Below are 26,466 nucleotides of genomic sequence, written 5' to 3' on the forward strand. Positions count from 1 at the left end.
CACAATACAATGATACACAGTTAGATTATTACTGGAGACATCTAAGCATCAAAACTATGGTTGTCAATATTAACATACAAACAATTAATATTTTTGTACGACTGTTATTTCAACGGAGGAGTTAATCTGTATTTTAAATGGGAGAGTGTTTCCAGTAAAATAACAGACTGAAGAATGCCATACAAACACATAACGCATCCATATGCTAATATCGCCAACCAAAATTTCTAAACTATAATCTCACATTCTCGAAACAACTTTATTTACAAAACTAAATGTGTTGGCATACTGATCAGTCTGTTGTATGTGTTGCTGTACTAGTAACTGTATAGCACTTTGATAGATGGGATGGTGGCATGACACACTCACACTCACACTCACTTTTCCATAGGGAAGGAGGGGGAATTTAAATGGCAATTGGGGTTTCTTGGCCACATGCGCATTCCTTCACAGGTGGCTTCAGAGTGGTATTGATGGAACAGGTTACTGACCTACCCTCTCCATCAGGGGTTGGTTCATGACACTGGGAGACCAAAACTAGAGAAGGGATCGAAATACTTCAAGAAGGGGAAACAAGTTTAAACATCAAACAAGTTCTCAGTGATAACTAGTCAATTTCTTGTGACATTGCACATGGAGAGTCAAGACCTGTACAGTATTGAAAAGTTTTATCTCAATGTTCCCAAAGAATGTGATGAGTGTATAACCTAAAGCAGTGGAGAACAGAAGCTGCCACTATAATAACATGGAGATTAAAAATTAATACAATAAACGAGGGAATTTAAATTGCAACAAAGTATGTTATTGGTTTTGTTTGACACTGTACAATTGTAGCAGGAAAATTCAACCCCAGGCAAAATAACAAAAAACACATGCATGACCAACTCAACCACAACAACAAAAGGTTACTAATGAACACGGCAGCACAGGCAAAGAAAAAAAAGTAATAAAGCATTGGCCACCATCGAATCAATAAATTAGTTATTCAGCAGGCGCTTGCAAATTAATATAATAATGGAGAACCCGGCATCTGTGAATGAGTAACTTAATAAAGCAGCAGGCAGACCGACAATTCAACGGCAAAGTGGGTACGACTGAATAAATGAATGAATGGATGGATGGAGCTGGGATCAAACACATCAACAACAACAAAAATTGAAGAAAGAGCAGGTACCAGTGAATTGATGAATAAAGCAGCAGCCACCAGCAAATCAATAAGTTAATACAGCAACGGGCACAAGGCAGACAAGTGAACCAAGGAATGAACACACCTATTATGAACCCATCTCTGTTGCCACTTTTCTGCAGCTCGGTGTCAATCCTGGCTGCGTAGCAGAGCCAGCAGGTGAGCGAGAGCGAGGCAGAGAAAGGAGGGTAGACTGAAGCAGCACAGGCCACGCTGACTCTATAAACAGGGGTGTGGTAAACCACTGTTATACCTGTCTGTATGTGTATGTGTATTCCACTAGGTACAGGTCTGGACATGCCTCGGCTGACTCCTCCCACTATTCCAGGTATATAAGTGACTACCTCCCAGTCCCTTAGTATTCTGGACGGGTCAACCACTCGAGACTAGACCTTCATTCTTTAGTTAATAAAAGCCTGGTTGTTACTCGCTTAACCTCAGTCTTTTGAGTAATTGATGGCGCATCAATTTTATTAACTAAATTTTTTATAATGGAGAAGATCCTCACACCAGCATGCCTGGACCTGGACAGTCGGGAAGCGGACGCTTCCACCAAGTTTGCTCACTGGCTCATGTGCTTCGAGGCATTCCTGACTGCCTCCACTGCGGTCGTAACGGATGCGAACAAACTGTCTGTCCTGATCTCCAAGGTGAACCACCAAGTGTACTCAGTCATCCGGGACGCGACCTCGTACACAGCCGCCCTCCAGCTCCTCAAGACCCAGTACATGCGCCCTGTGAACGAAGTTTACGCCAGGCACCTCCTGGGGAGTCGCAAGCAACAACCTGGGGAATCGACTGAGGAATACCTCCAAGCACTGTCCGTGCTTGGCCGGGCCTGTGGGTGTAAGGCGGTAACGCCCACTAAGTACACGGAGGAACTGATCCGGGATGCCTTCGTAGCGGGCCACAGGTCCAACTACACCCGACAGCGACTGCTGGAGCAGAGTGACCTCACCCTCGACAAAGCCTCCGAAATCGCACTAACGCTGGACGCAGCCTACCGGGGCATGGATGCCTACTCCTCTGCACCGTGGACGCCACAGGGAACGACAACCTGGGACACGGTAGGACAGCCCCATAGCACCGTGCCACCCCAGCCACAGCCCAACAACGGCCCAACCACTGCAGCAGTGTCCCAAAGCCAGACAGCAGTATCCCAAGGCCAGAAATGCTACTTCTGTGGCCAGGCCAAACACCCCAGAGCGCGCTGCCCGGCGAAGAATGCGACCTGCTCGGGCTGCGGGAAAAAGGGACACTACGCTAGCGTCTGCAAGGCCAAAGCCACCCCGAACGCCAGCAGCGCCGCGTGTGGGCCGTGCGAGCCGCCATCTTGGGCCCCCAACAGCGCCGCGTGTGGGCCGTGCGGGCCGCCATCTTGGGCCTCCCCAGCCATGTGCGAACCACCGCAGCAGCAGCCATCTTGGACGACTCCAGCCACATGGGAATCATGGACGCCACCATCTTGGACACCAGCCGGGACGCAGCAGGCCGCCAACGCCCCCCCATCTGATACCCGCAGCGACACACCGACCCCTACGCTGGCCTCTGTTACGCTGGACCAAACGAGACCGCACCAACTAGCTCAGTCCAAAATGGACGTTAAGGTAAACGGCCATGCAATAAACTGCCTTTTTGACTCCGGGAGCACAGAGAGCTTCATCCACCCCGACACGGTGCGGCATTGCTCTCTCCCAGTCCTGCCTGCGCACCAGCGGATTTCTATGGCCGCCGAGTCCCAGTCAGCGGACATTGGCAGCTACTGCGTGGTGACACTAGTAGTAGACGGGACTGTGTTCAATAATTTTAAACTCCTGGTCCTGCCCCAACTTTGCGCTGCCGTTCTACTGGGGTTGGATTTCCAGTGCCACCTCAAAAGCGTTACGATGGCGTACGGTGGCCCCCTCCCCCCACTCACAGTCCGCAGCCAGCAGCCTCCAAATTGCCCGCCGCGCACCAGATGCAACCTCTCCACACTCAGAGTCCCACCCCCCCCCCACTGTTTGCTAACCTCACCCCCGACTGTAAGCCCATCACCACAAAGAGCAGGCGATACAGTGCCGGGGACAGGGTTTTCATCAAAACCGAAGTGGAGCGGCTCCTGAAGGAGGGGATTATTGAGGGCAGCTCCAGCCACTGGCGAGCCCAGGTTGTGGTCATTAAGACCGGCGAGAAACAACGCCTGGTCATCGACTACAGTCAAACAATAAACCGCTACACCCTGCTGGACGCCAACCCACTCCCCCGCATAGCCGACGTGGTCAACCAGATCGCGCAGTACCGCGTCTTTTCGACCATTGACCTGAAATCAGCGTACCACCAGCTCCCCATCCGCCCCGAAGACCGCCAGTATACTGCTTTTGAGGCAAACGGCCGCCTCTATCACTTCCTTAGGGTTCCCTTTGGCGTTACCAATGGGGTCTCCGTCTTCCAAAGGGAGATGGACCGGATGGTCGATCAAAACGCGCTGCAGGCCACTTTCCCTTACCTAGACAATGTGACCATCTGCGGCCATGACTTGCAGGACCATGACGCAAACCTCGAGAAATTCCTCCGCACCGCCCAACTCCTGAACCTGACATATAACAAGGAGAAGTGCATATTCCGCACAGACCGCCTCGCCATCCTTGGCTGTGTTGTGGAACACGGGGTCATCGGTCCCGACCCGGACCGGATGCGCCCCCTTATGGAACTCCCACTGCCCCACTGCCTAAAAGCTCTGAAGAGGTGCCTAGGGTTTTTTTCCTACTACGCCCAGTGGGTCCCCTACTATGCAGACAAAGCCCGTCCGCTGATCAAATCCACCTCTTTTCCCCTGATGGCAGAGGCCCGCTCGGCCTTCCACCGTATCAAGGAGGACATTGCCAAAGCCACCATGCACGCAGTGGACGAATCCATCCCCTTCCAGGTGGAAAGCGATGCGTCCGACTTCGCTCTGGCCGCCACCCTTAATCAGGCGGGGAGACCGGTTGCATTCTTCTCACGAACCCTCCAGGGCCCGGAGACCAGACACTCCGCGGTCGAGAAGGAGGCCCAGGCTATTGTGGAGGCTGTGCGTCATTGGAGGCACTACCTGGCCGGAAAACGATTTACCCTGCTCACTGACCAGCGTTCAGTTGCTTTTATGTTCAACAACAAGCAGAGGGGCAAAATCAAAAATGACAAGATCTTGAGGTGGAGAATCGAACTTTCCACCTACAATTACGAGATCTTGTACCGGCCTGGGAAGCTCAATGAACCCCCGGATGCTCTATCGCGTGGCACCTGCGCCAGCGCGCAGATCGATAGGCTGAGGGCCCTCCACAATGACCTCTGCCACCCGGGGGTCACCAGGTTCTTCCACTTCATCAAGGCCCGCAACCTGCCTTACTCCATTGAGGAGGTCAGGACCATGACCAAGAACTGCCAAGTCTGCGCTGAGTGCAAACCGCACTTTTATAGACCAGACAGAGCCCACCTGATAAAAGCCACTCGCCCTTTCGAACGCCTGAGCGTCGATTTTAAAGGGCCTCTCCCCTCCTCCGACCGCAATGTGTACTTCCTCAACATCATTGACGAGTACTCCCGTTTCCCGTTCGCTATCCCCTGCCCGGACATGACCAGTGCCACGGTCATTAAATGTCTGAACAGCCTCTTCACCCTGTTCGGTTTCCCCAGCTATATCCATAGCAACCGGGGCTCATCGTTTATGAGCGACGAACTCTGCCAGTACCTGCTCGCTAGGGGTATAGCCACAAGCAGGACCACCAGTTACAACCCCCGGGGGAACGGACAGGTGGAAAGAGAGAATGCAACAGTTTGGAAGGCCGCCCTACTAGCCTTAAAGTCTAGGGGCCTTCCGACCTCCCGCTGGCAGGAGGTGCTCCCCGATGCGCTCCACTCGATTCAGTCACTGCTCTGCACTGCCACCAATGCCACCCCTCACGAGAAAATGTTTGTCTTCCCAAGGAAGTCCACATCGGGGACAGCGTTACCGCCATGGCTGACGTCCCCAGGGCCGGTACTACTGAGAAGACAAGTGAGGACCAATAAAACGGACCCCCTGGTCGAGAGGGTCGACCTCCTCCACGCCAACCCCCAGTACGCTTACATTGCGTACCCGGACGGGCGGGAGGACACAGTCTCCATACGAGACCTCGCACCCTCGGGGACCGCTGTAACCCACTACCCATTACCACCCCCCCCCCACGACCCGATATCCAACCCCAGCAGCCGGCTCGCCTTGGACCGTCACCCACGAGGACTACACTCCAGTGCCCCAGCCTACACGGGACGCGACGCCGGAAGCTCCACCACCCCTGCCGTCGCCACGTCGATCACAGCGGCAGACAAGACCTCCGGAGAGACTCCAATACACGAACTTTTAAATACACTTCACCCCGCCGGACTCATTTTTAAACAAGGGGTGAATGTGGTAAACCACTGTTATAACCTGTCTGTGTCTGTATGTGTATTCCACTAGGTACAGGTCTGGACATGCCTCGGCTGACTCCTCCCACTATTCCAGGTATATAAGTGACTACCTCCCAGTCCCTTAGTATTCTGGACGGGTCGACCACTCGAGACTAGACCTTCATTCTTTAGTTAATAAAAGCCTGGTTGTTACTCGCTTAACCTCAGTCTTTTGAGTAATTGATGGCGCATCAAGGGGGAAAGTCGGTCAAGGTAGAGGTTCTTTGGAGGCCCAAATGTGGACACTGGGGCTGGAGGTTGAAAAGCTTTTTTGATGCTTCTGGCCGGTGAAAAATTTTAAAGACTTTTGCTAACTAACCGTTGGGAACCTGCCAAAGCCCAAGCACCCAAGGGTAAATTTAAAAGGTTGTGTCTGAGAGCAGGGACGATGACAGAATGGTCTTTAAGTCACAAACTGATGAGTGATTATTTGCACGGTCTTTTTGACTCACTCTGCGTATGCGCATCTGTTTGGTACTGCGCCTGCGCACTCCACCCAGTCACACAGGCGCAGTAACGAACAGTGCAGCGGCCTGCACCGCCACCCTCTCCTGGGCTCCATGCGAAGGAGGTCAGGGGATCGAAGGGGGAGAGAGGGAAAGGGGATCGAAGGGGAGGAGGGGGAAAGGGGATCGAAGGGGAGGAGGGGGAAAGGGGAGGAGAGGGAAAGGGGATCGAAGGGGAGGAGGGGAAAGGGGATCGAAGGGGAGGAGGGGGAAAGGGGATGGAAGGGGGAGAGAGGAGGGGATCGAATGGACGGAAGAGAAAGCGGATTGAAGGGGGGGGAGAGGAGAGAGGAGATAGAGGAGCTCAGAGAGCAGAGCGAGACAAGCTCAGAGGGGGAGAGAAGGTCAGGAACTCGGGGGAATGGGGAGGGAGAGGGTCAGGAACTTGTTGGGGGGGGAGCACGGTGAGAACAGTGGGGGGACGGGGAAGAATGTGAGCCATGTCTAAAAGAGGGGGACGATGAGAGCAAGAACGTGATCCAGATGGGAAGACAGATCACGTTCTCCCGCCCCGTTAGGCCTGGATCACGTTCTCCCTCTCCTCCCCCCCCCCACCCCAGGCTGCAGCGAGACAAGAAGGCACCTCACTACCACCCTCTCAAGGGCAACTAGGGATGGGCAATAAATAAATGAATTTTAAAAAGTGAGAGTGTATTCCGTGTTGGTCCTACAACATGCAGAACATTACATTTATGTGTTATATGCCGGACTCGACTATGCCAATGTTCTCCTGGCCAGCCTCCCGTCTCCACCCTCAATGAACTTGGGTCCATCCAAAACCCTGCTGCACGTATCCAAACTCACAGGAAGTCTCATTCACCCATCACCCCTGTGCTCGTTGACCTACATTGGCTCATTGTCCACCAATGACGTGCCCGCTAAGCCGCACAGCTGTCTGGAGGTCCCACGCAGGCCGCTTACCGGCTTTTGAACAGGAGATTTTGCACGTGCAAAATTTTGAATGAGCCGCGCAGCCCGTTAAAGGGACCTCACACCCAAAAAATATTAGGAGGAACACTGCCCACCAACACCTTGATTTTAAAATTCTCATCCTCATGTTAAAATCCCTCCATGGCCTCACCCCTTCCTATCTGAACTTGGCTGTGTGAGCGCTGTGAGTGCTCCTAACCCAGGAGGGTGAGCCCTGTCTGTTCTCTGAAAGCAGTAGTGTTAGCACTGTGAGCTCTGGAGCCTGGCTGTCACAATGAATAGATCAAATTACACATTGCAAAGATCTTGCAGCCAGGATCAAATTGCACAATCCAGACAAATGGCTGTGGCTTGTCCTCCAAGGGGACCAATCAGAAATCTGGTGTTGCAAATAGATACAGCCCAAATTGATAGCTGGATTAGGTCTGGGAGCAGAGAATGGCCGAGGGAAAAGTGCAATTCAGACACGGGAAAAGTGGTGAAGAGCAGGAGTAGTGAAGAGCACCAAACAGGCCTAAAGTGGCCCAGAAGAGGCACGAGTGACAGGGTTGATGGCTGAAATGGACCACAAGGCTGGAGACAGAAGGCAGCGGGACTAGACAAATGGAGCCAGAGGTACAAAGGGCAGGAAGATTTGCAGAGGTGTGGAAGAGCACAGAAAGCTTACCAAAGATTTTAAGAATGTTAGGGGTCAGCGTGCAGGAGCTGACCGAGGAGTGGCGCTGGAGGCGGAGGAGCTGAAGGAGGTGGAGGCACTGAAGGAGGTGGAGGAGCTGAAGGAGGTGGAGGCTGTAGGAGGTGGGGAGCTGAAGGAGGTGGAGGCGGAGTAGGTGGGGAGCTGGGAGACGGAAAGGGAACGACACCATGGTGCCACCCAGTGGCCAGAGACTTCAACTACATTACGATAGCAAGTGTTGCTATACGCATTTTCAAATACAAATGTTTACATACTGGGGTGGGGGGGGGGGGCGGAGGTCAAATTCAACTTCGACGGGGGCACAAAACAGGTGGTAGTGGATTGGCCACCCGTTGTACACCCATTGAAGTCAATAGAGAGGAAAATCGGGCAGGGTGTATAATGGCCTGTCGAAATACTGTTTTACGCCCCTGCCGAAGTTGAATTTTATCCCCTCTATCTTGACATTGTAAAATCAAAGCATTACCAAAAAAAAATCATGGCATGAGGAAGTAAGGGATAAGGGACAGGAAGAGTATGCCTTATGCAAGATTTTTAATAATATATAGGTACTAGACAAATTTTATTTGTACAGGCTTATTTTACTAAAATTTTACTGACAAATTGTTCTGGATATGAATCAATATCAAATCTCACCTTGGCAATAACTTCTGTTATATTTTGTAGTGACTGTTTTATAGGATATTTAGCCATGTCCCACTGAAAATGTGTCACGTATCTGTGAAGATCAACTAAAAAAATAAAGAAAACAAGATGGAATTAGGGGCATGGCTGATGTTCCTTTAGCCACACGTAGCAAACCATACACCACCACAAACAAATACAGTATTGACCAAAAAAAGGTGAAAATATTTTACGTTCATGCGTTAAATAATAAATTACAAGGCTGAAGTGTGGTTACATTGGCTCCCGGTTAAGCAACGCCTCGATTTTAAAATTCTTATCCTTGTTTTCAAATCATTCCATGGCCTCGCCCCTCCCGATCTCTGTAACCTCCTCCAGCCCCACATCCCCCCCGAGATATCTGCGCTCCTCCAATTCTGGCCTCTTGAGCATCCCTGATTTTAATCGCTCCACCATTGGTGGCCGTGCTCTGGAATTCTCTCCCTAAACCTCTCTGCCTCTCTACCTCTCTCTCCTCCTTTAAGACGCTCCTTAAAACCTACCTCTTTGACCAAGCTTTTGGTCACCTGCCCTAATTTCTCCTTATGTGGCTCGGTGTCAAATTTTGTTTGATAATCGCTCGTGAAGCGCCTTGGGACATTTTTCTATGTTAAAGGCGCTGTATAAATGCAAGTTGTTGTTACGTGGCTGGTCATTACTTCCCCTGTCTTATTTCACTTATAGCAGCCAATAGGAGCTGAATGAATACATAGTCCAGCTTCTGTTTACCTTTATAAATGTTACAAATCCAAAAGAAAATCCCATTTGATGGGTTTTCAGAAGCGAGCGATAATAAGCACAACTTCTGACGCTGCTTCCTACCACTAGGAATTGTAGCCATAGTGAAAGTGATGTAGGAAAACAGTGCCTCTGCCTTCTGCCTGAGTCTTGTTGCTCCTTCCCATATTCCAACTGGTTTATAAGCATCACTTGGCATCAGAACTATTCACTCAAAATCCAGCCAGACCTGACTAATATGGATTCTAACTAAAAAAAGTCAAGGGGTGGGGGAAGTGAGAGGCGATGATTCCAAAGTACATCTTGATCATTTTTACTGTCACAATTCTTTCATTTGTATTTTTATCATTGATAATGGATATGGAGCAGACTCTCAAAAATACTCTTAATTATTATAAAATTGTTTGATTAGATACCTTGGGGAAAATAACTACAAAACAACAAGCCTTTTAGGGAAAAATTACAAAGAATTTGTTTTTGAAATGTCAGCCCCTGAATCGATCCTTGCCCGTCACAACAATATTGACCAGTAGAGCTACACGTCTGACACATTGTTATGTAGCACAGTGATGATATACAAATTCATGTTCAATTTTTTTGTTAAAATTTGTACTTCTACTTAGCAGCACTAACACACAACCCTAAAAACCCACCAGCTAAAAGAGGGCTGATGTATCCTCACAAGTCTATCAATCCACTCAACTTAATGGAACTGATTTACATTCATATGATTTACAATTCTACACCCAGAGAGTGGTGAACCTGTGGAATTCTCTACCACACAAGGCAGTAGAGGCCAATTCATTAAATATATTCAAGAAGGAGTTAGATATATTTCTTAAGGCTAAAGGGATCAAGGGATATGGGGAGAAAGCAGGGACAGGGTACTGAATTTGGATGATCAGCCATGATCTCATTAAATGGCGGAGCAGGCTCGAGGGGCCGAATGGCCTACTCCTGCTTCTATCCTCTACGTTTCTGTATAAATGCTAGCTTGGTTGCCTAACTGATTTTGTAAAGATCCCTGATAAAAATAAACTTTCATGGCCAATTTTGTTTTACTTCAAAGGTTGAAGTTTTCCTGATCATATGGACAACGCGACCAAGCTATTTGGTTCTAATCCATCGTAACCTGACCACTGTAGCCACGTGTCCAGATTATCACTCGGAAAAAAAATTCAAATTCAAATGCACATGCTCAAGAAAACAGGTGATTCATAGTTGGATGACCTTTAGTGACCTCCCACCAAGCTTTACACCCGTGGCAGTAAAGAGCAATATTAAAAACCAGCATTGCTTTAGGTCCTCTCACATATTCGTCTCTTTTGGGGTATTCATTATATATTTTTATGTCTTGCTCCAGATTACTGAAATAGACATACAGTTGAAGGCCAAAATCATTATCGGGCACGGGTAGCATTAGTTATGTGACTGGGCTCGTAATCCAGAGGCCTGGACTAATGATCCAGAGACACGAGTTCAAACCCCACCACGGCAGCTGGGGAATTTAAATTCAATTAATTAAATAAATCTGGAATAAAAAGATAGTATCAGTAACGGTGACCATGAAACTATCGGATTGTCGTAAAAGTCCATCTGGTTCACTAATGTCCTTTAGGGAAGGAAATCTGCCACCCTTACCCAGTCTGGCCTATATGTGACTCCAGACCCACAGCAATGTGCTTGATTCTTAACTACAAGCCACTCAGTTGTACCAAATCATTACAAAGAAGTACTCCCACTGTGGGAGTACCTTCACCTCACGGACTGCAGAGGTTCAAGGCGGCGGCTCACCACCACCTTCTCAAGGGCAACTAGGGATGGGCAATAAATGCCAGCCTTGCCAGCGACGCCCACATCCCATGAATTTTTAAAAATTCAATAAATAAATTTAATATTTTTACGCTTTTTAGCTGTAATTATACTGTAGGAAGAACTGAAGTCCACAATAGGAGGGAGCAGGAAGGACAGGAGGAGGGTGAGCGTCCCTCCATGTACTGTCCACTGGAAGATAACGCCAGGGATACGAGGCGCAACAGGAGCGTAGAGATCAGCGAGGCTGGAGCAGCCGTCCGCAGGGTTTCTGACCACCTTCTCTTTCTCATTGGAATCTCACCCTCACACACGATGCATTACAAAGTGCTGCTATTTCAGCAGTCAATAATCATCGGTCTCTGCTTCCCTCGACACTAAATATTGACCTTTGTCCCTCTCTTCCTTTTTCAGGTCCAGCAGCTGAAATGAGCACAATGGGAGCAGAGAACGAGGAGGACAGCCCTCCAGAACATGAAGCATCACTCGACCTTAACCTAACAAGCACCAGCTCGGATAGTGGCACCGCGTGTACTTTAAAAGGTCAGCGGGAGGGGTCTGCACTGGGAGATTCACCCTGCACAAGTGTGCAGGAGTAAGACCAGGAGGATAGAACAGCTCACGAAGCAGCAGGAGGGAGAGCTCGCAGCCTAGCCCTGCTCAGAGGGCACAGAGAAAGACTTTGAGGGCCCAGGCTACAGAAGACGACTGGTGGCTGTACACCAGCACCTTCTAAATGCACAGACCTTTCTGTCAGCGAACTTGTGCCTAACGTCGGAGAACATGGAGGATTCCAGCTCCAACTTGGGCGGGCTGTTCGTGCACGGCGTGCAAGACCACGCAGTCGACCACGGAGCGAGTGGTCAGCTCAATGAACACGGCAGTGGGGCCCACGGGAACCTCTGGTGGTAGCTCTGAGAGCTTCGATGAGAGCTCAGACTTGAGGGCATTCATGTGGTGGGTGTAATGATCTTGGTAATATGGGAGGAGGGACTGTCGGAGGGGGAGGGAGGGATTATTCAAGTGACCCTCTCTCTGCTCGATGAGTTGCTGCCGCAGAGCTAGCAGGATTTGTGGCTTTTGTTCTTCATTGGCATTTTCATCTTCCTGCTGATCTTCCTCCTCACGCAGTTCTTCTTTTCCGGATGTCTGTAAGGGTTGGTCCCTTTGCAGGGCAAATGTGAACGCTGCAGCAGACGGTGAATCTGGAGACTCTGTCGGGGCTGTACCGCAAAAACACCTCCAGGCCTGTCCAGGCAGCAGAACCTCTGCCTCACAAGGCCGATGGTTTGTTCTAACAGAACTCTAGTGGCGGCATGGCTCTGACTGTAGCGCTGCTCAGAGTCTGTCCCTGGGTTCCTGACAGGAGTCATGAGCCAGGTGGTCAAGGGATACCCCTTGTCGCCAAGCAACCAGCCCCAGTGGTCTGGGTGGAAGAGAGGAGGTGTATTGAGGACTAGCGCAGGATAAAGGCATCATGACTACTGCCAGGAAACTGGGCACAGACCTGCATAATGCACTGCCTGTTGCTGCACACGAGCTGAACATTCAAGGTGGGGAATCCCTCCCGTTTCCTTCTCGGGGGCAACTAGGGACGGGCAATAAATGCTGGCCTTGCCAGCGACGCCCACATCCCATGAACGAATATTTTTTTTTAAATCCCTGGGTCTTCACATGGAGCACGCAAGGCAACGCACCCGTGGGAGACCAGCTGGCCTGGCCAAGCTGGCAGCTCTTCCCTCTTGCTCTACTGCCTCCACTGGGGCATGAAATGAATTGGTTCCTGTTTTAGTACAGTGCCTCTGTCGCATCCATGACACAGGAGTGGGCAGCGAACTGTGCGATGTCGCTGGTGTCAGTTACAGCCTGGAAGGTCCTGTGGCACGAAAACGAAGGGCCAGTGACCCCTCAACGGCCACAAGGCAGTGCCGCCACCCCTGCCCAAGTGCAGGATTCCAGTGGGTGCCACAACAGGTGACACCGCTCCGTGACAGCTTCACTCAGGGGTGTGGAGCGACCACACACACTGCTCCTCAGTCAGGTTTAGGTAGGAGATCCGCTTCCTCGATGCACACAGGGTATACGACCTTCGGCAGCTTTCTCCTCCTTTGCCCACTTCTACCAACATCTCCTGGTCTGTGCGCTCTTCCTTGCTGGTGTTGCTGCTCATCAACCTCCAGCCACAATGGCAGATCCAACAGAATGCCCATTATAAAGATAATAGTGCTGAAAGACACCTGCACCTCCAAAATGTTCATCAAATTATTCAAAAACACTGCTACTGCCCGCCAAAACAGCCAACAAAAGGCCCACAAGCAACCTCACAGCCTATGATTTGGAAATCAGTGCAGGAAATAACATTTCAAAAGATAAAGGCCTAGAAATTCAGTTGCGTTTGCGCCCACTTAGGGGCGAAAGAGTGGGTTGCGCCGGAAGTTTTTTAGTGCCCGAAATTAAGCTGGGCCCTAACATCGGCGTTAGCCGGTAGCGCTGCGCCGGCACCGATGACGTCATCAGTGTGCGCAGCGCCCCGGTTCCAACGCGATTCCGTTCCAAGGCCAAATTCAGTTGCGGCCGCCTCGCCTGCAGCGGCCGCAAACAACGTTTGGAAAACGGGGCCTTGCAGCTCCGAGAGGCCGGCGCATAAAGGTGGAGGGGCGGCCGGCCGCTTTCCCGGCGGCCGCATGGCCGCACCTCCCTCCCCGGACTCCTGCACCACCCCCCCGCGGCATTGCTGTCTGACTCCCGCGAGCCCGGCACTTCTCCATGGTGCCGGGCTCATTTGCCGGGGGAATCCAGCGGCGATCTCACGGCTGCAGGCAGCTCCTCCTTAAGAGAAGGAGGAGGCCTGCAGTACCCCAGCCTGCCGCACCGCATCGGGTGGCGCAGCGGCAGCTGGACGCCTGAAATAGACTTTCATCGCCCCAAGCGAGGCGGCCAAACCCTGCAGTAGCGCCCGCCTCCGTCTTGGCCCGTCGCAACTGAATTTCAGGCGGGCGCTGCGGGAATCCGGGCGAGCGCTAAATTTCGGGCGCTGAAGACCTGGCGGGGCCTTACTGAATTTCTAGGCCATTGGCACCAATTCCGAATTAAATTTGGGATGCTCATTCTGAATTCAAATGGTTGTAATATTGTGGTAAACCACTGTTTGTATTCCACTGTGTACATGCCTGGACATGCCTCGGCTGACTCCTCCCACAAGTCCTAGTATAAAGGTGACTGCTCCCCAGCCCTTTGTATTTCTGGACCGGTCGACCACTCGAGGCAGACCTTCATTCTTTTGTTAATAAAAGCCTTTAGTTACTCTCTTAACTCTCAGTCTTTTATGAGTAATTGATAGCGCATCAATTTTATTTTTAAAAATTTTATAATGGAGAAGATCCTCACACCAGCATGCCTGGACTTAGATCATCGGGAGGCGGACTCATCCACCAAGTTTACTCACTGGCTTAAGTGTTTCGAAAAATTCCTGACCGCCTCCGCAGCAATCAAATCGGACGAGGACAAACTGGATGTCCTGACCTCCAAAGTGAACCACCGAGTGTACTCGGTCATCCAAGACGCGACCTCGTACGCGGACGCTATCAAGCTCCTCAAGGACCAGTACACGCGCCCAGTGAACGAAGTGTACGCCAGGCACCTTCTGGGGAGTCGTAAACAACAACCTGGGGAATCAACCGTGGAATACCTTCAGGCACTGTCTGTGCTTGGCCGGGCCTGTGGTTGTAAGGATGTAAAGGCCGCCGTGTACACAGAGGAACTTATCCGGGACGCTTTTGTAGCGGGCCACAGATCCAATTACACCCGACAGCGACTGTTGGAGCAGAGTGACCTCGACCTCAACAAGGCCTCTGAACTCGCACTATCATTGGATGCAGCCTACCGGGGCATGGATGCCTACTCCTCTGCACCGTGGACGCCGCGGGGAATGACAGCCTGGGACACGGTAGGACCGCCTCATAGCGCCGTGCCACCCCAGCCACACCCCAGCAACGGCCCAACTACCGCAGCAGTGTCCCAAGGCCAGACAGCAGTGCCCCAAGGCCAGAAATGCTACTTCTGTGGCCAGGCAAAACACCCCAGAGCGCGCTGCCCGGCGAAAAACGCGATCTGCTCGGGCTGCGGGAAGAAGGGACACTACGTTAGCGTCTGCAGGGCCAAAGCCACCCCGAACCCCAGCAGCGCCGCATGTGGGCCATGCGGGCCGCCATCTTGGGCCTCCCCGGCCATGTGCGAACCACCGGTACAGCAGCCATTTTGGACGCCTCCAGCCACATGGGGATCATGGACGCCGCCATCTTGGACGACAGCCGGAACGCAGCAGGCCCCCAACACCGCCTCATCTGATACCCGCAGCGACACACCGACCCCTACGCTGGCATCCGTTACACTGGACCAAGCGAGACCGCACCAGCTGGCCAGTTCCACAATGGACATTAAGGTAAATGGTCACGATACAATCTGCCTTTTTGACTCTGGGAGCACGGAGAGCTTCATCCACCCTGACACGGTGCGGCGTTGCTCTCTCCCAGTCCTGCCTGCGCACCAGCGGATTTCTATGGCCTCCGAGTCCCAGTCGGCGGACATCGGCGGCTACTGCGTGGTGACACTCGTAGTAGACGGGACTGTGTACGATCATTTTAAACTTCTGGTCCTGCCCGACCTCTGCGCTGCCGTCCTGCTGGGGTTAGATTTTCAGTGCCACCTTAAAAGTGTTACGATGGCGTACGGTGGACCCCTACCCCCACTCACAGTCCGCAGCCAGCAGCTTCCAAATTGCCCGCCGCGCACCAGGTGCAACCTCTCCACACTCAGAGTCACCCCCCCCCCCCCACTGTTTGCTAACCTCACCCCCGACTGTAAGCCCATCGCCACAAAGAGCAGGCGATACAGTGCCGGGGACAGGGTTTTCATTAAAACCGAAGTGGAGCGGCTCCTGAAGGAAGGGATTATTGAGGGCAGCACCAGCCCCTGGTGAGCCCAGGTTGTGGTCGTTAAGACCGGCGAGAAGCAGCGCCTGGTCATCGACTACAGCCAGACAATAAATCGTTACACCCTGCTGGACGCCTACCCACTCCCCCGCATAGCTGATATGGTCAACCAGATCGCGCAGTACCGCGTCTTCTCGACCATTGACCTGAAATCAGCGTACCACCAGCTCCCTATCCGCCCTGAGGACCGCCAGTATACCGCCTTTGAGGCAAACGGCCGCCTCTATCACTTCCTTAGGGTTCCCTTTGGCGTCACCAACGGGGTCTCCGTCTTCCAAAGGGAGATGGACCGGATGGTAGATCAAAATGCGTTGCAGGCCACTTTCCCATATCTGGACAATGTGACCATCTGCGGCCGTGACTTGCAGGACCATGACGCAAACCTCGAAAAATTCCTCCGCACCGCCCAACTCCTGAACCTGACATATAACAAGGAGAAGTGCATATTCCGCACAAACCGCCTCGCCATCCTTGGCTGTGTTGTGGAACACGAAGTCATCGGCCCCGACCCCGACCGGATGCGTCCCCTTATGGAACTCCCACTGCCCCACTGCCTCAAGGCCCGGAAGAGGTGCCTAGGGTTTTTCTCCTATTACGCCCAGTGGGTCCCCCACTATGCGGACAAGGCCCGTCCGCTGATCAAGTCCACCTCTTTTCCCTTGACGGCAGAGGCCCGCTTAGCCTTCCACCGTATCAAGGAGGACATTGCCAAAGCCACCATGCACGCAGTGGATGAATCCATCCCCTTCCAGGTGGAAAGCGACGCGTCCGACTTTGTCCTGGCCGCTACCCTCAATCAGGCGGGGAGACCCGTGGCCTTCTTTTCACGAACCCTCCAAGGCCCGGAGACCAGACACTCCGCTGTTGAGAAGGAGGCCCAGGCGATTGTGGAGGCTGTGCGTCATTGGAGGCACTACCTGGCCGGAAAACGATTTACCCTGCTCACTGACCAGCGTTCAGTTGCTTTCATGTCTAACAACAAGCAGAGGGGCAAAATCAAAAATGACAAGATCTTGAGGTGGAGAATCGAACTTTCCACCTACAATTACGAGATCTTGTACCGGCCCGGGAAGCTCAATGAACCCCCGGATGCGCTATCACGTGGCACCTGCGCCAGCGCGCAGATCGATAGACTGCGGGCCCTCCACAATGACCTCTGCCACCCGGGGGTCACCAGGTTCTTCCACTTCATCAAGGCCCGCAACCTGCCTTACTCTATTGAGAAGGTCAGGACCATGACCAGGAACTGCCAAGTCTGCGCTGAGTGCAAACCGCACTTTTATAGACCAGACAGGGCCCACCTGATAAAAGCCACTCGCCCTTCGAGCGCCTGAGCGTTGATTTTAAAGGGCCTCTCCCCTCCTCCGACCGCAATGTGTACTTCCTCAATATTATTGATGAGTACTCCCGTTTCCCGTTCGCCATCCCCTGCCCGGACATGACCAGTGCCACGGTCATTAAATGTCTGAACGACCTCTTCACCCTGTTCGGTTTCCCCAGCTATATCCATAGCGACCGGGGCTCATCGTTTATGAGCGACGAACTCCGTCAGTACCTGCTAGCTAGGGGTATTGCCACAAGCAGGACCACCAGTTACAACCCCCGGGGGAACGGACAGGTGGAAAGAGAAAATGCGACAGTTTGGAAGGCCGCCCTGCTAGCCTTAAAGTCTAGGGGCCTTCCAACCTCCCGCTGGCAGGATGTGCTCCCCGATGCGCTCCACTCTATTCGGTCACTGCTCTGCACTGCCACTAACGCCACCCCTCATGAGAAAATGTTTGTCTTCCCAAGGAAGTCCACATCGGGGACATCGCTACCGCCATGGCTGACGTCCCCAGGGCCGGTCCTACTGAGAAGACACATGAGGACCCATAAAATGGACCCCCTGGTCGAGAGGGTCGACCTCCTCCACGCCAACCCCCAGTATGCTTACATTGCATACCCGGACGGGCGGGAGGACACAGTCTCCATAAGAGACCTTGCACCCTCGGGGGCCGCAGTAACCCACTACTCACTACCACCCCCCCCCCCCACGATCCGATATCCAGCCCCAGCAGACGGCAGGCCTGGGCCCCGCGACCCGCTCGACATCTACGAGGATGACACGCCTGTGCCACAGCCTACGCAGGACTCGACGCCGGAAGCTCCACTACCCTTGCCGTCACCACGCCGATCACAGCGGCAGACAAGACCTCTGGAGAGACTCCAATACACTAACTTTTAATACACTTCACCCCGCCGGACTCAATTTTAAACAAGGGGTGAATGTGGTAAACCACTGTTTGTATTCCACTGTGTACATGCCTGGACATGCCTCGGCTGACTCCTCCCACAAGTCCTAGTATAAAGGTGACTGCTCCCCAGCCCTTTGTATTTCTGGACCGGTCGACCACTCGAGGCAGACCTTCATTCTTTTGTTAATAAAAGCCTTTAGTTACTCTCTTAACTCTCAGTCTTTTATGAGTAATTGATTGCACTAATATATTTGATGCGCTAAGTGCTGGAAAGGTCTGAAAGAAAGTGCAAAGGGTTGAAAGCAAACATTTGAGAAGAACATTGGGTGGCAACGAGTGACTGAAGAAGTAGTAGACAACTTCTTTGATAAAGAAGATGAGGCTCCATCAATAGCAATCCTGTGGTCATATACTGACAATGAATGATCGACATCAACCTAAACAAGCTCCTGTCTGACAAAACCAGAAAATAAGGTGACTTGGCTATCTGATGTAAACAAATTTTGTGAGATATGAACAATTAGGATCACAACACAGTCAACGTCCCAAGAAGAGGCCATGATAGATATGGATAGCATCATCACATTACTGTCCTATGTACCATGTAGTGTCAGCTCTGGCTCAGTGGGTACCACACTCGCCTGAGTCAGAAAGTTGTGGGTTTACAGTCCCACTCCAGGAACTTGAGCTCATAAAGCTAGGCTGACACTCCAGTGCAGTGCTGAGGGAGTGCTGCACTGTCAGAGGTGCCGTCTTCCAGATGAGACGTTAAACCAAGGCCCTGTCTGCTCGCTCAGGTGGATGTAAAAGATCCCATGGCACTATTTCGAAGAAGAGCAGGGGAGTTATCCCTGGTGTCCTGGCCAATATTTATCACTCAACCAACGTAACAAAAAACAAATTATCTGGTCGTTATCACATTGCTGTTTGTGGGAGCTTGCTGTGTGCAAATTGGCTGCTGCGTTTCCTACATTACAACAGTGACTCCACTTCAAAAGTACTTCATTGGCTGTAAAGCACTTTGAGACGTAATGCATTGTATTCCATGCCAGGTAAGTCATGCAGGAGGAGGATCCATGCTGATTGCGGCTGGAGGAGACTGGGGGCAAAGCCCAGGGCAGAGGCGAGACTGGGAGTTTCCTTGTCCCTGGGCTGGGACAACGGCAGCAGCCAATAGCCCAATAAAAAGAGGTATACCAGCAGCTAAAGGGGTTGCAAGTGAGGCCTGGCTCGTGGCCTGAACCTCATTGGCAAACTTGCAGCGTGTTTTCGAGAGGTGCCCCAGAAAGTCCAAGATTCACCCTTAGTAATCTCCCCCCAACCCTGGGTACTTTGGCAAGGTCAGGAGCAGAGGTCACCATCCCTGCACTTAGACCAGGATGTCTGCCCCTTAATGTTTTTCAGTCTCAGCTTTCTCCCCGCCTGAGCAAGTTTGCCTTAGAATTTGATTGCTTCCTTTTCACAAGGTGGACTGAATAACTGCACAAATTCTTACAAATGTCGTGCCTTTCAGACAGGGCGATAGTATACAGTTTAGAAATGCTGGTTCTACTCTAGCTTTTGGGCACAGAGTAATTAAGAAAGTGAAGAATTATTAAATTAAGCACAACAAAAATAACAACCCTCGCTATTCCATAAAGCACTTCCTTGTCATTATTGTTTCTGATCAATCACTGGGAAAAGTTACAGGGGGAAAAATTGGGTGTCGCCCATTTTGGGGCGCTAATATTGGCTGGGTGCAAAGTTTAGAGCAAAAACAGGAAGGCAGATTATTATCTGAACGGCAATAGATTGGGCGAAGGGGAAGTGCAACGAGACCTGGGTGTCCTTGTGCACCAGTCACTGAAGGTAAGCATGCAGGTGCAGCAGGCGGTTAAGAAGGCAAATGGTTCGTTGGCCTTCGTAGCGAGAGGGTTCGAGTACAGGAACAAGGATGTCTTGCTGCAGTTGTACAGGGCCTTGGTGAGACCACACCTTGAGTATTGTGTGCAGTTTTGGTCGCCTTATCTGAGGAAGGATGTTCTTGCCATGGAGGGAGTGCAGCGAAGATTCACCAGACTGATACCTGGGATGGCAGGAATGACATACGAGGAGAGATTGGGTCGATTGGGCTTATACTCGCTGGAGTTTAGAAGAATGAGAGGGGATCTCATTGAAACTTATAAAATTCTAACAGGACTAGACAGACTAGATGCAGGAAGGATGTTCCCGATGGTCAGGGAGTCCAGAACCAGGGGTCACAGTCTAAGGATAAGGGGTAAGCCATTTAGGACAGAGACGAGGAGGAATTTCTTCACCCAAAGAGTGGTGAACCTGTGGAATTCTCTACCACAGAAGGCAGTAGAGGCCAATTCATTAAATATATTCAACAAGGAGTTGGATATATTTCTTAAGGCTAAAGGGATCAAGGGATATGGGGAGAAGGCAGGGACAGGGTACTGAGTTTGGATGATCAGCCATGATCTCATTGAATGGTGGAACAGGCTCGAGGGGCCGAATGGCCTACTCCTGCTCCTATCTTCTATGTTTCTATATATCCCCTCCGGACATTGCTTATGGCTCCTATCAGGAACTTGGCCACAGATGCCTACAATGAAAGCCATGCCGCCACCAGATATATCGTTGAGCAGACCATTTGGGAGGATCTCTGCAGTATACCCCAGACCGTGCTTCCAGATTTGTATTCGTCTGCTGCATGCTGCATAACTTTGCTATACTGAGGGACCAACCCTTGACACCACCTGGGCAGCAAGATGTGGAGAAGGAGGAAGAGCAGGAGCAGCATCGGCCCTCAGTGCCACTAGCTGCCAGAGCTCTTAGAGAACAACTGATACGAGAGCGCTACACCGGAACCATCCCTCCCCTCCCCGTTACACCAACAGTCCAGCCACCCTTATAATTACCATCCTTACAACCACCATCTGATTGCTCTCCTGCAGTCCAGCCTCATGGGTCTTACGCTCACTTGTCCTCACCACCAGTCAGAGATGCTCGGTTTCCCACTCACACAAACAGGCACACAGCAAATAAGCAGTGCAGGTATTGCTGGCTGCAAGTTTGACACATGGTGATCTAGATTTCACCTGGTCCCTGCACCCACATGAACAGGTGTGGCACACCTGTGTGCCCGTTTTCAGGGGCGAACAAATTTCTAGGCCAATGTGTGATTAACCAAATTATATTGGCTACATAAACTGAGCAAAACTCAGAGCACCACTACAGATTTTCAGGCACAAATACAATGGATGACATGGTGCATCTACAGCGATGCTCCAAATTTTGAAGGAATCTGAAGCACCAAATGATCTGGCGAGTAGAATTGAGACAAAATTATTCAATGTGCCCAATTTTCAATTGGCAAGTTAGGTACTGTATAATGAAGCATATTCTACAACCATTTGGTTATGAAGTAGGCCGCCTTCCCTACATTTCTTGACCGTCACCAAGTAATATTAAAGTAGTAGCCATCTGTACTGGGAATAGGCATAGTAAGATTGCAGATTCAGCATTTCAAGTAGCACAATATTCCTAATTCACTGGTATGAACCTTCTTTTTTTAATAATTAGCAGTTGATTGGCCAATGAAGTGGAGACCAGGAGACTGGTGCTACTCTTAGTGCTGGTGTGCTCAAGTTCACAACGAAGAAAACAGAAACCAGATCAGCCATTAATATGGTTTTCTAGTCCTTTACAGTTTTCAAAAGTCATCCTCAGTGTGCAGTTTAAAGAACGTTCCCTTGTAGCCAATCACATATGTAGAAAAGTATCTTTAAACAGGCCAGACTATTCTCAGTTGTTTGAAAATTAATGCTCAACTTCATCTAAGCAGGCTGCTGATGTTCAATCACTGATCAAATATTAATTTAAATGTCAGGATTAGTGAGCCTTCAGCGTAAGTGTCAGATCTGTACAAGTATCACAGGGCCCAGTACCACATCGAGATCACTACCAACTGCAAGACATTATTAGACAAGATGTTTTATGTATGGGTATTATTTTTGAAAGAGACATCACAAAATGAAAATGTGTACTGATTGAAAGAAATAAAGTGTACTGATTGGAAAGATATACATTAGAAATAAGAGTTAGGGCTTAAAGGTGTGATTATTTTAAATATAGGAGTATAATACATAACAAATATACTCACCATCTTTATTGCAGGGAAATTAAGAATAGTTTAAAAGCATTAAATTTTTGAACAATGTACATCACACATCTTTCAAAGCTGCAGCATCTTGTTGAATAAATGTCACTTTTAATGGGCGTGTACTACAGTGTATTTTCGAACCCACCTCCATTAGCCAATAGGTTTTCTTGAGCTTTCTCCTTGGAATCCTCCATAATATCTGCTGTGTACTGTGCCAGCTTCTTTACGATGCTTAGATCAAACACACATAAACAGAACCAATTCTTTAAGTAACCAACTGTAAATATGGTAAGAAATCATTTGAAATAAACATTTAAATTAGTGAAAGAATAGATCTCTGTAGAATATTAGCTGCCATTGAAAATACCCCTAATCATTTGACATGAAGAGTGCTGGTGCTAAATAGGCTTCATCCTGCACTTTTTCCTTGCTCTGTTTCCTGCCGCACACCAGCCCCAAAGGGGCGAGGGATAAATCTGGCAACTACAGGCCAGTCAGCCTAACGTCGGTGGCGGGGAAATTTTTAGAGAGAATAATCCGAGACAAAATTATTTGCCCCTTGGAAAAATATGGGTCAATAAATGACAGCCAGCATGGATTTGTTAAAGGCAAATCGTGTTTGACTAACTTGATTGAGTTCTTTGATGAAGCAATGGAGAGGGTTGGTGAAGGTAATGCGGTTGATGCTGTATATATGGACTTTCAAAAAGCATTTGATAAAGTGCCACATAATAGACCTGTTAGCAAAATTGAAGCCCATGGGATTAAAGGAACAGTGGCAGCGTGGATACAAAATTGGCTAAGAGACAAAAAGCAGAAAATAATGGTGAATGGTTGTTTTTCAGACTGGAAGGAAGTGTGCAGTGGTGTCCCCCAGGGGTTCATGTTGGGACCACTACTTTTTTGACATATTAATGACTTGGATTTGGGTATGCAGGACATAATTTCAAAGTCTGCAGATGATACAAAACTCAGAAAAGTAGTAAACAGTGAGGAAGATTGTAACAGACTTCAGGAGGACATACAGAGACTGGTGAAATGGGCAGACAGGTGGCAGATGCAATTTAACGCAGAGAAGTGTGAAGTGATACATTTTGGTAGGAAGAATGAGGAGAGGCAATATACTGTAAACTAAATGGTACAATTTTAAATGGGATACAGGAACAGGGGGTGTATGTACACAAATCTTCGACGGTGGCAGGACAAGTTGAGAAGGCTTTTAAAAAACCATATGGGATCCTCGGCTTTAACAGGGAAAGAAAGACTTGCATTTATATAGTGCCTTTCACACCTCAGGACATCCCAAAGCGCTTTACAGCCAATGAACTGCTTTTGAAGAGTAGTCACTGCTGTAATATAGGAAACGTGCCAGCCAATTTGTGCACAGCAAGCTCCCACAAACAGCAATGTGATAATGACCAGATAATCTGTTTCTTAGTGATGTTGATTGAGGGAAAAATATTGGCCAGGACACCAGGGAGAATTGCCCTGCTCTTCTTCAAATTGGTGCATGGGATCTTTTAGGTTCACCTGAGAGGGCAGACGGGGCCTCGGTTTAACGTCTCATTCAAAAGATGGCACCTCCGACAGTGCGGCACTCCCTCAGTACTGTACTAAGGTGTCAGCCTAGATTTTTGTGCTCAAATCTCTGGAGTGGGACTCCGTAGAGGCATAGAATACAAAAGCAAGGAAGTTATGCTAAATCTTTATAAATCACTGGTCAGGCCCCAGCTGGAGTATTGTGTCCAATTCTGGGCACCGCACTTTAGGAAGGATGTCGAGGCCTTGGAGAGGGTGCAGAGGAAATTTACTAGAATGGTACCAGAGATGAGGGACTTCAGTTATATGTGGATAAACTGGAGAAGCTGGGGTTGTTCTCCTTTAGAGTGGAGAAGGTTAAGGGGAGATTTAATAGGTGTTCAAAATCATGAAGGGATTCGATAGAGTAAATAAAGAGATATTCTTTTCAGTGGCAGAAGGCTCAGTAACCAGAGAACACAGATTTAAGGTAATTGGTAAAGGAACCAGCTAATTTTTTTTACGTAGCGAGTTGCTGTGATCTGGAATGCACTGCCTGAAAGGGCGGAGGAAGCAGATTCAATAGTAACTTTCAAAAGGGAATTGGATAAATACTTGAAGGGAAAACATTTGCAGGGCTATGGGGGAGGGGCGGGGGAATGGGGCTAATTGGATACTTCTTTCAAAGGAATGGCCTCTTCTGTGCTGTATCATTTTATGATTCTATAAACTGCCTTACTTCTGTAGATCTTTCAACCTAATCAAAAGCAGCAAAACTCAGTCAATGAATGAGAGACCATAGATTTGAATAGTTGAAGCTCAAAGTTAAATTGATGCATTTGTAAGAGGACAACATTTGGCCACAACTGCTATCTGCATTGGCAGCTTTTACTGACAATGTTTTTTACAAATTATTACCAAGAGAAGAGACAGAAGAAAAGCTAATATCCCTTTTGATGAGAGCATATTGGTACACAGATCTTAAATTTTAAAGAAATACTTTTGCTAAAAACTTGAAACAATCAAAAGGTAACCAAGTAAGCAAAATATATTTCTATAAAGAAAGCAACAATTAAATGTGTTATTTATCCTGAAACATGGAGCACACATGGTTAAAAAATAATTCCTAACACACTGAAGTAATATTTGGACAATTTCAATATTGTTAACAAAGCCATTGAAAAAGTGCAACCAGGTTTACAAGAACTGTAAAAGTGTATCCGATTCCCATATAGCAGAACAGAAGAAAGCTATGGCCCATTGGTAAGCCCCCTCCCCATTTCTTCTTATTAAATTGCAATAGACATAACAGGGCTGAAGTTCCTTAGTTGTTCCAGTGGACTCATGAGAGGCTGCAAAATCCACCAGGACCCAGTTACACTGGGTTCTGGCCGAACTTGGCCAGTTAAGAATGGAACCATTTACAGGAAACTTTCGATTTACCGGCACCTAAAATAACCGGAAATCTCGGTTAACCAGCAAAATTCAGGAGTAGGTTCAGGTAAGTTTTACTTCATATTGTACTTGCCTTCCTCGATCTGTTGCTGTGCAAGGATGTGGCTGCAGCTGTTGCTAAGCTACAGAGACGCTTGGAACTTGTGGCCATTGTTCTGCACTTGTTGCTAAGCAACAGGGTTTGTTGCTTTATACGGAGCTCTCAGCTCCGTATCTTTTACTATAGCTTTCGGTTATCCGGAATTTTTGATGAACCGGCAACACGTCGGTCCCGTCGGTGCCGGATAAAAAAAAGTTTCCTGTACAAGGCAAGGTTCAGCTGTATCAGAGGGGGTAGGGCTAGTGAGTGGGTACTCCCTATTACTGGCAGTTCTCGTGCCCTCACAGCGACTCAACTACTTGAGTGAGAAGAGGTGTACCAGCCTTCTGAAGGACATAAGTGGGCCCCACTGGGAGGGCGGGGAAGGTCCAGGCTGGGATTGTGGCCTGGATTCCCAAAGATTGAAGAGGTTTTTTTTGGTTTATGAAACTGAGGCTCCTTATAGAGGAGGCTGCTTGAAGCTAAATTTCTCTGGTTTTATAGGAGGCACCGACACCCTCTCCCCTAGACCTGGTAGCAGGGCTAGAATTCTAGGCAGCTTGGGGCAGGTTGGCACCTGACATGGCCCCCAACAGTGGCGGTATGTATAGCACAGGAGGCTGCTGAATAAAGCATCCTCTACTCTGGCCTGACACTGTGCTTTAGTTCCAACCTCAGAGAGCGTCACAGGCTCGAGGGGCTGAATAGCCTACTCATGTTCCTAATCATGCCCCACTGCATAAATTATTTTTTCCTTTTCCACACCAGTCATCCTTGTGGCCTCTCTGAATGATAATTGACAAATTTAGTGCCAAATTAGTCAAGTTAATGCTAGGGGTCCATGACCATCAGGAATTCAGTTGAGACTGCTCAAACACATTTCATACAGCAAGAGGAAAGAGAAGTCTTGTATTCCATCAGTCTGGGAGGATTCAACCACAAACGCCAGAAAAGAAGGGACAGTGTGTCAGAAAGTGGTGACGTCAGGAATCACTTCTTCACACAAAGGGTAGTGGGAATCTGGAATTCTCTGTCCAATAAAGCTGTTGAGGCTGGCG

General features: G+C 49.6%; 1 protein-coding gene across 4 annotated transcripts in view; it reads right to left on the reverse strand.

Annotated features, from left to right (window-relative positions):
• LOC147112237 (V-type proton ATPase subunit C 1-B-like) overlaps positions 1-26,466 on the reverse strand; it is a 78,690-nt gene that overhangs the window by 48,133 nt on the left and 4,091 nt on the right. For all 4 annotated transcript variants that reach the window (XM_085996319.1, XM_085996321.1, XM_085996320.1 and 1 more), the window contains 2 exons: positions 22,502-22,587; positions 8,408-8,502 (listed from right to left, as the gene is read on the reverse strand). In XM_085996319.1, coding sequence (XP_085852445.1) covers positions 8,408-8,502; positions 22,502-22,587 — 181 coding nt within the window. The remainder of the gene's footprint in view (positions 1-8,407; positions 8,503-22,501; positions 22,588-26,466) is intronic.

This window comes from Somniosus microcephalus, chromosome 9 (genome assembly GCF_052327205.1).
Source record: "Somniosus microcephalus isolate GS21.2 chromosome 9, FLI_Smic_1.0, whole genome shotgun sequence".
Taxonomy (NCBI): domain Eukaryota; kingdom Metazoa; phylum Chordata; class Chondrichthyes; order Squaliformes; family Somniosidae; genus Somniosus; species Somniosus microcephalus.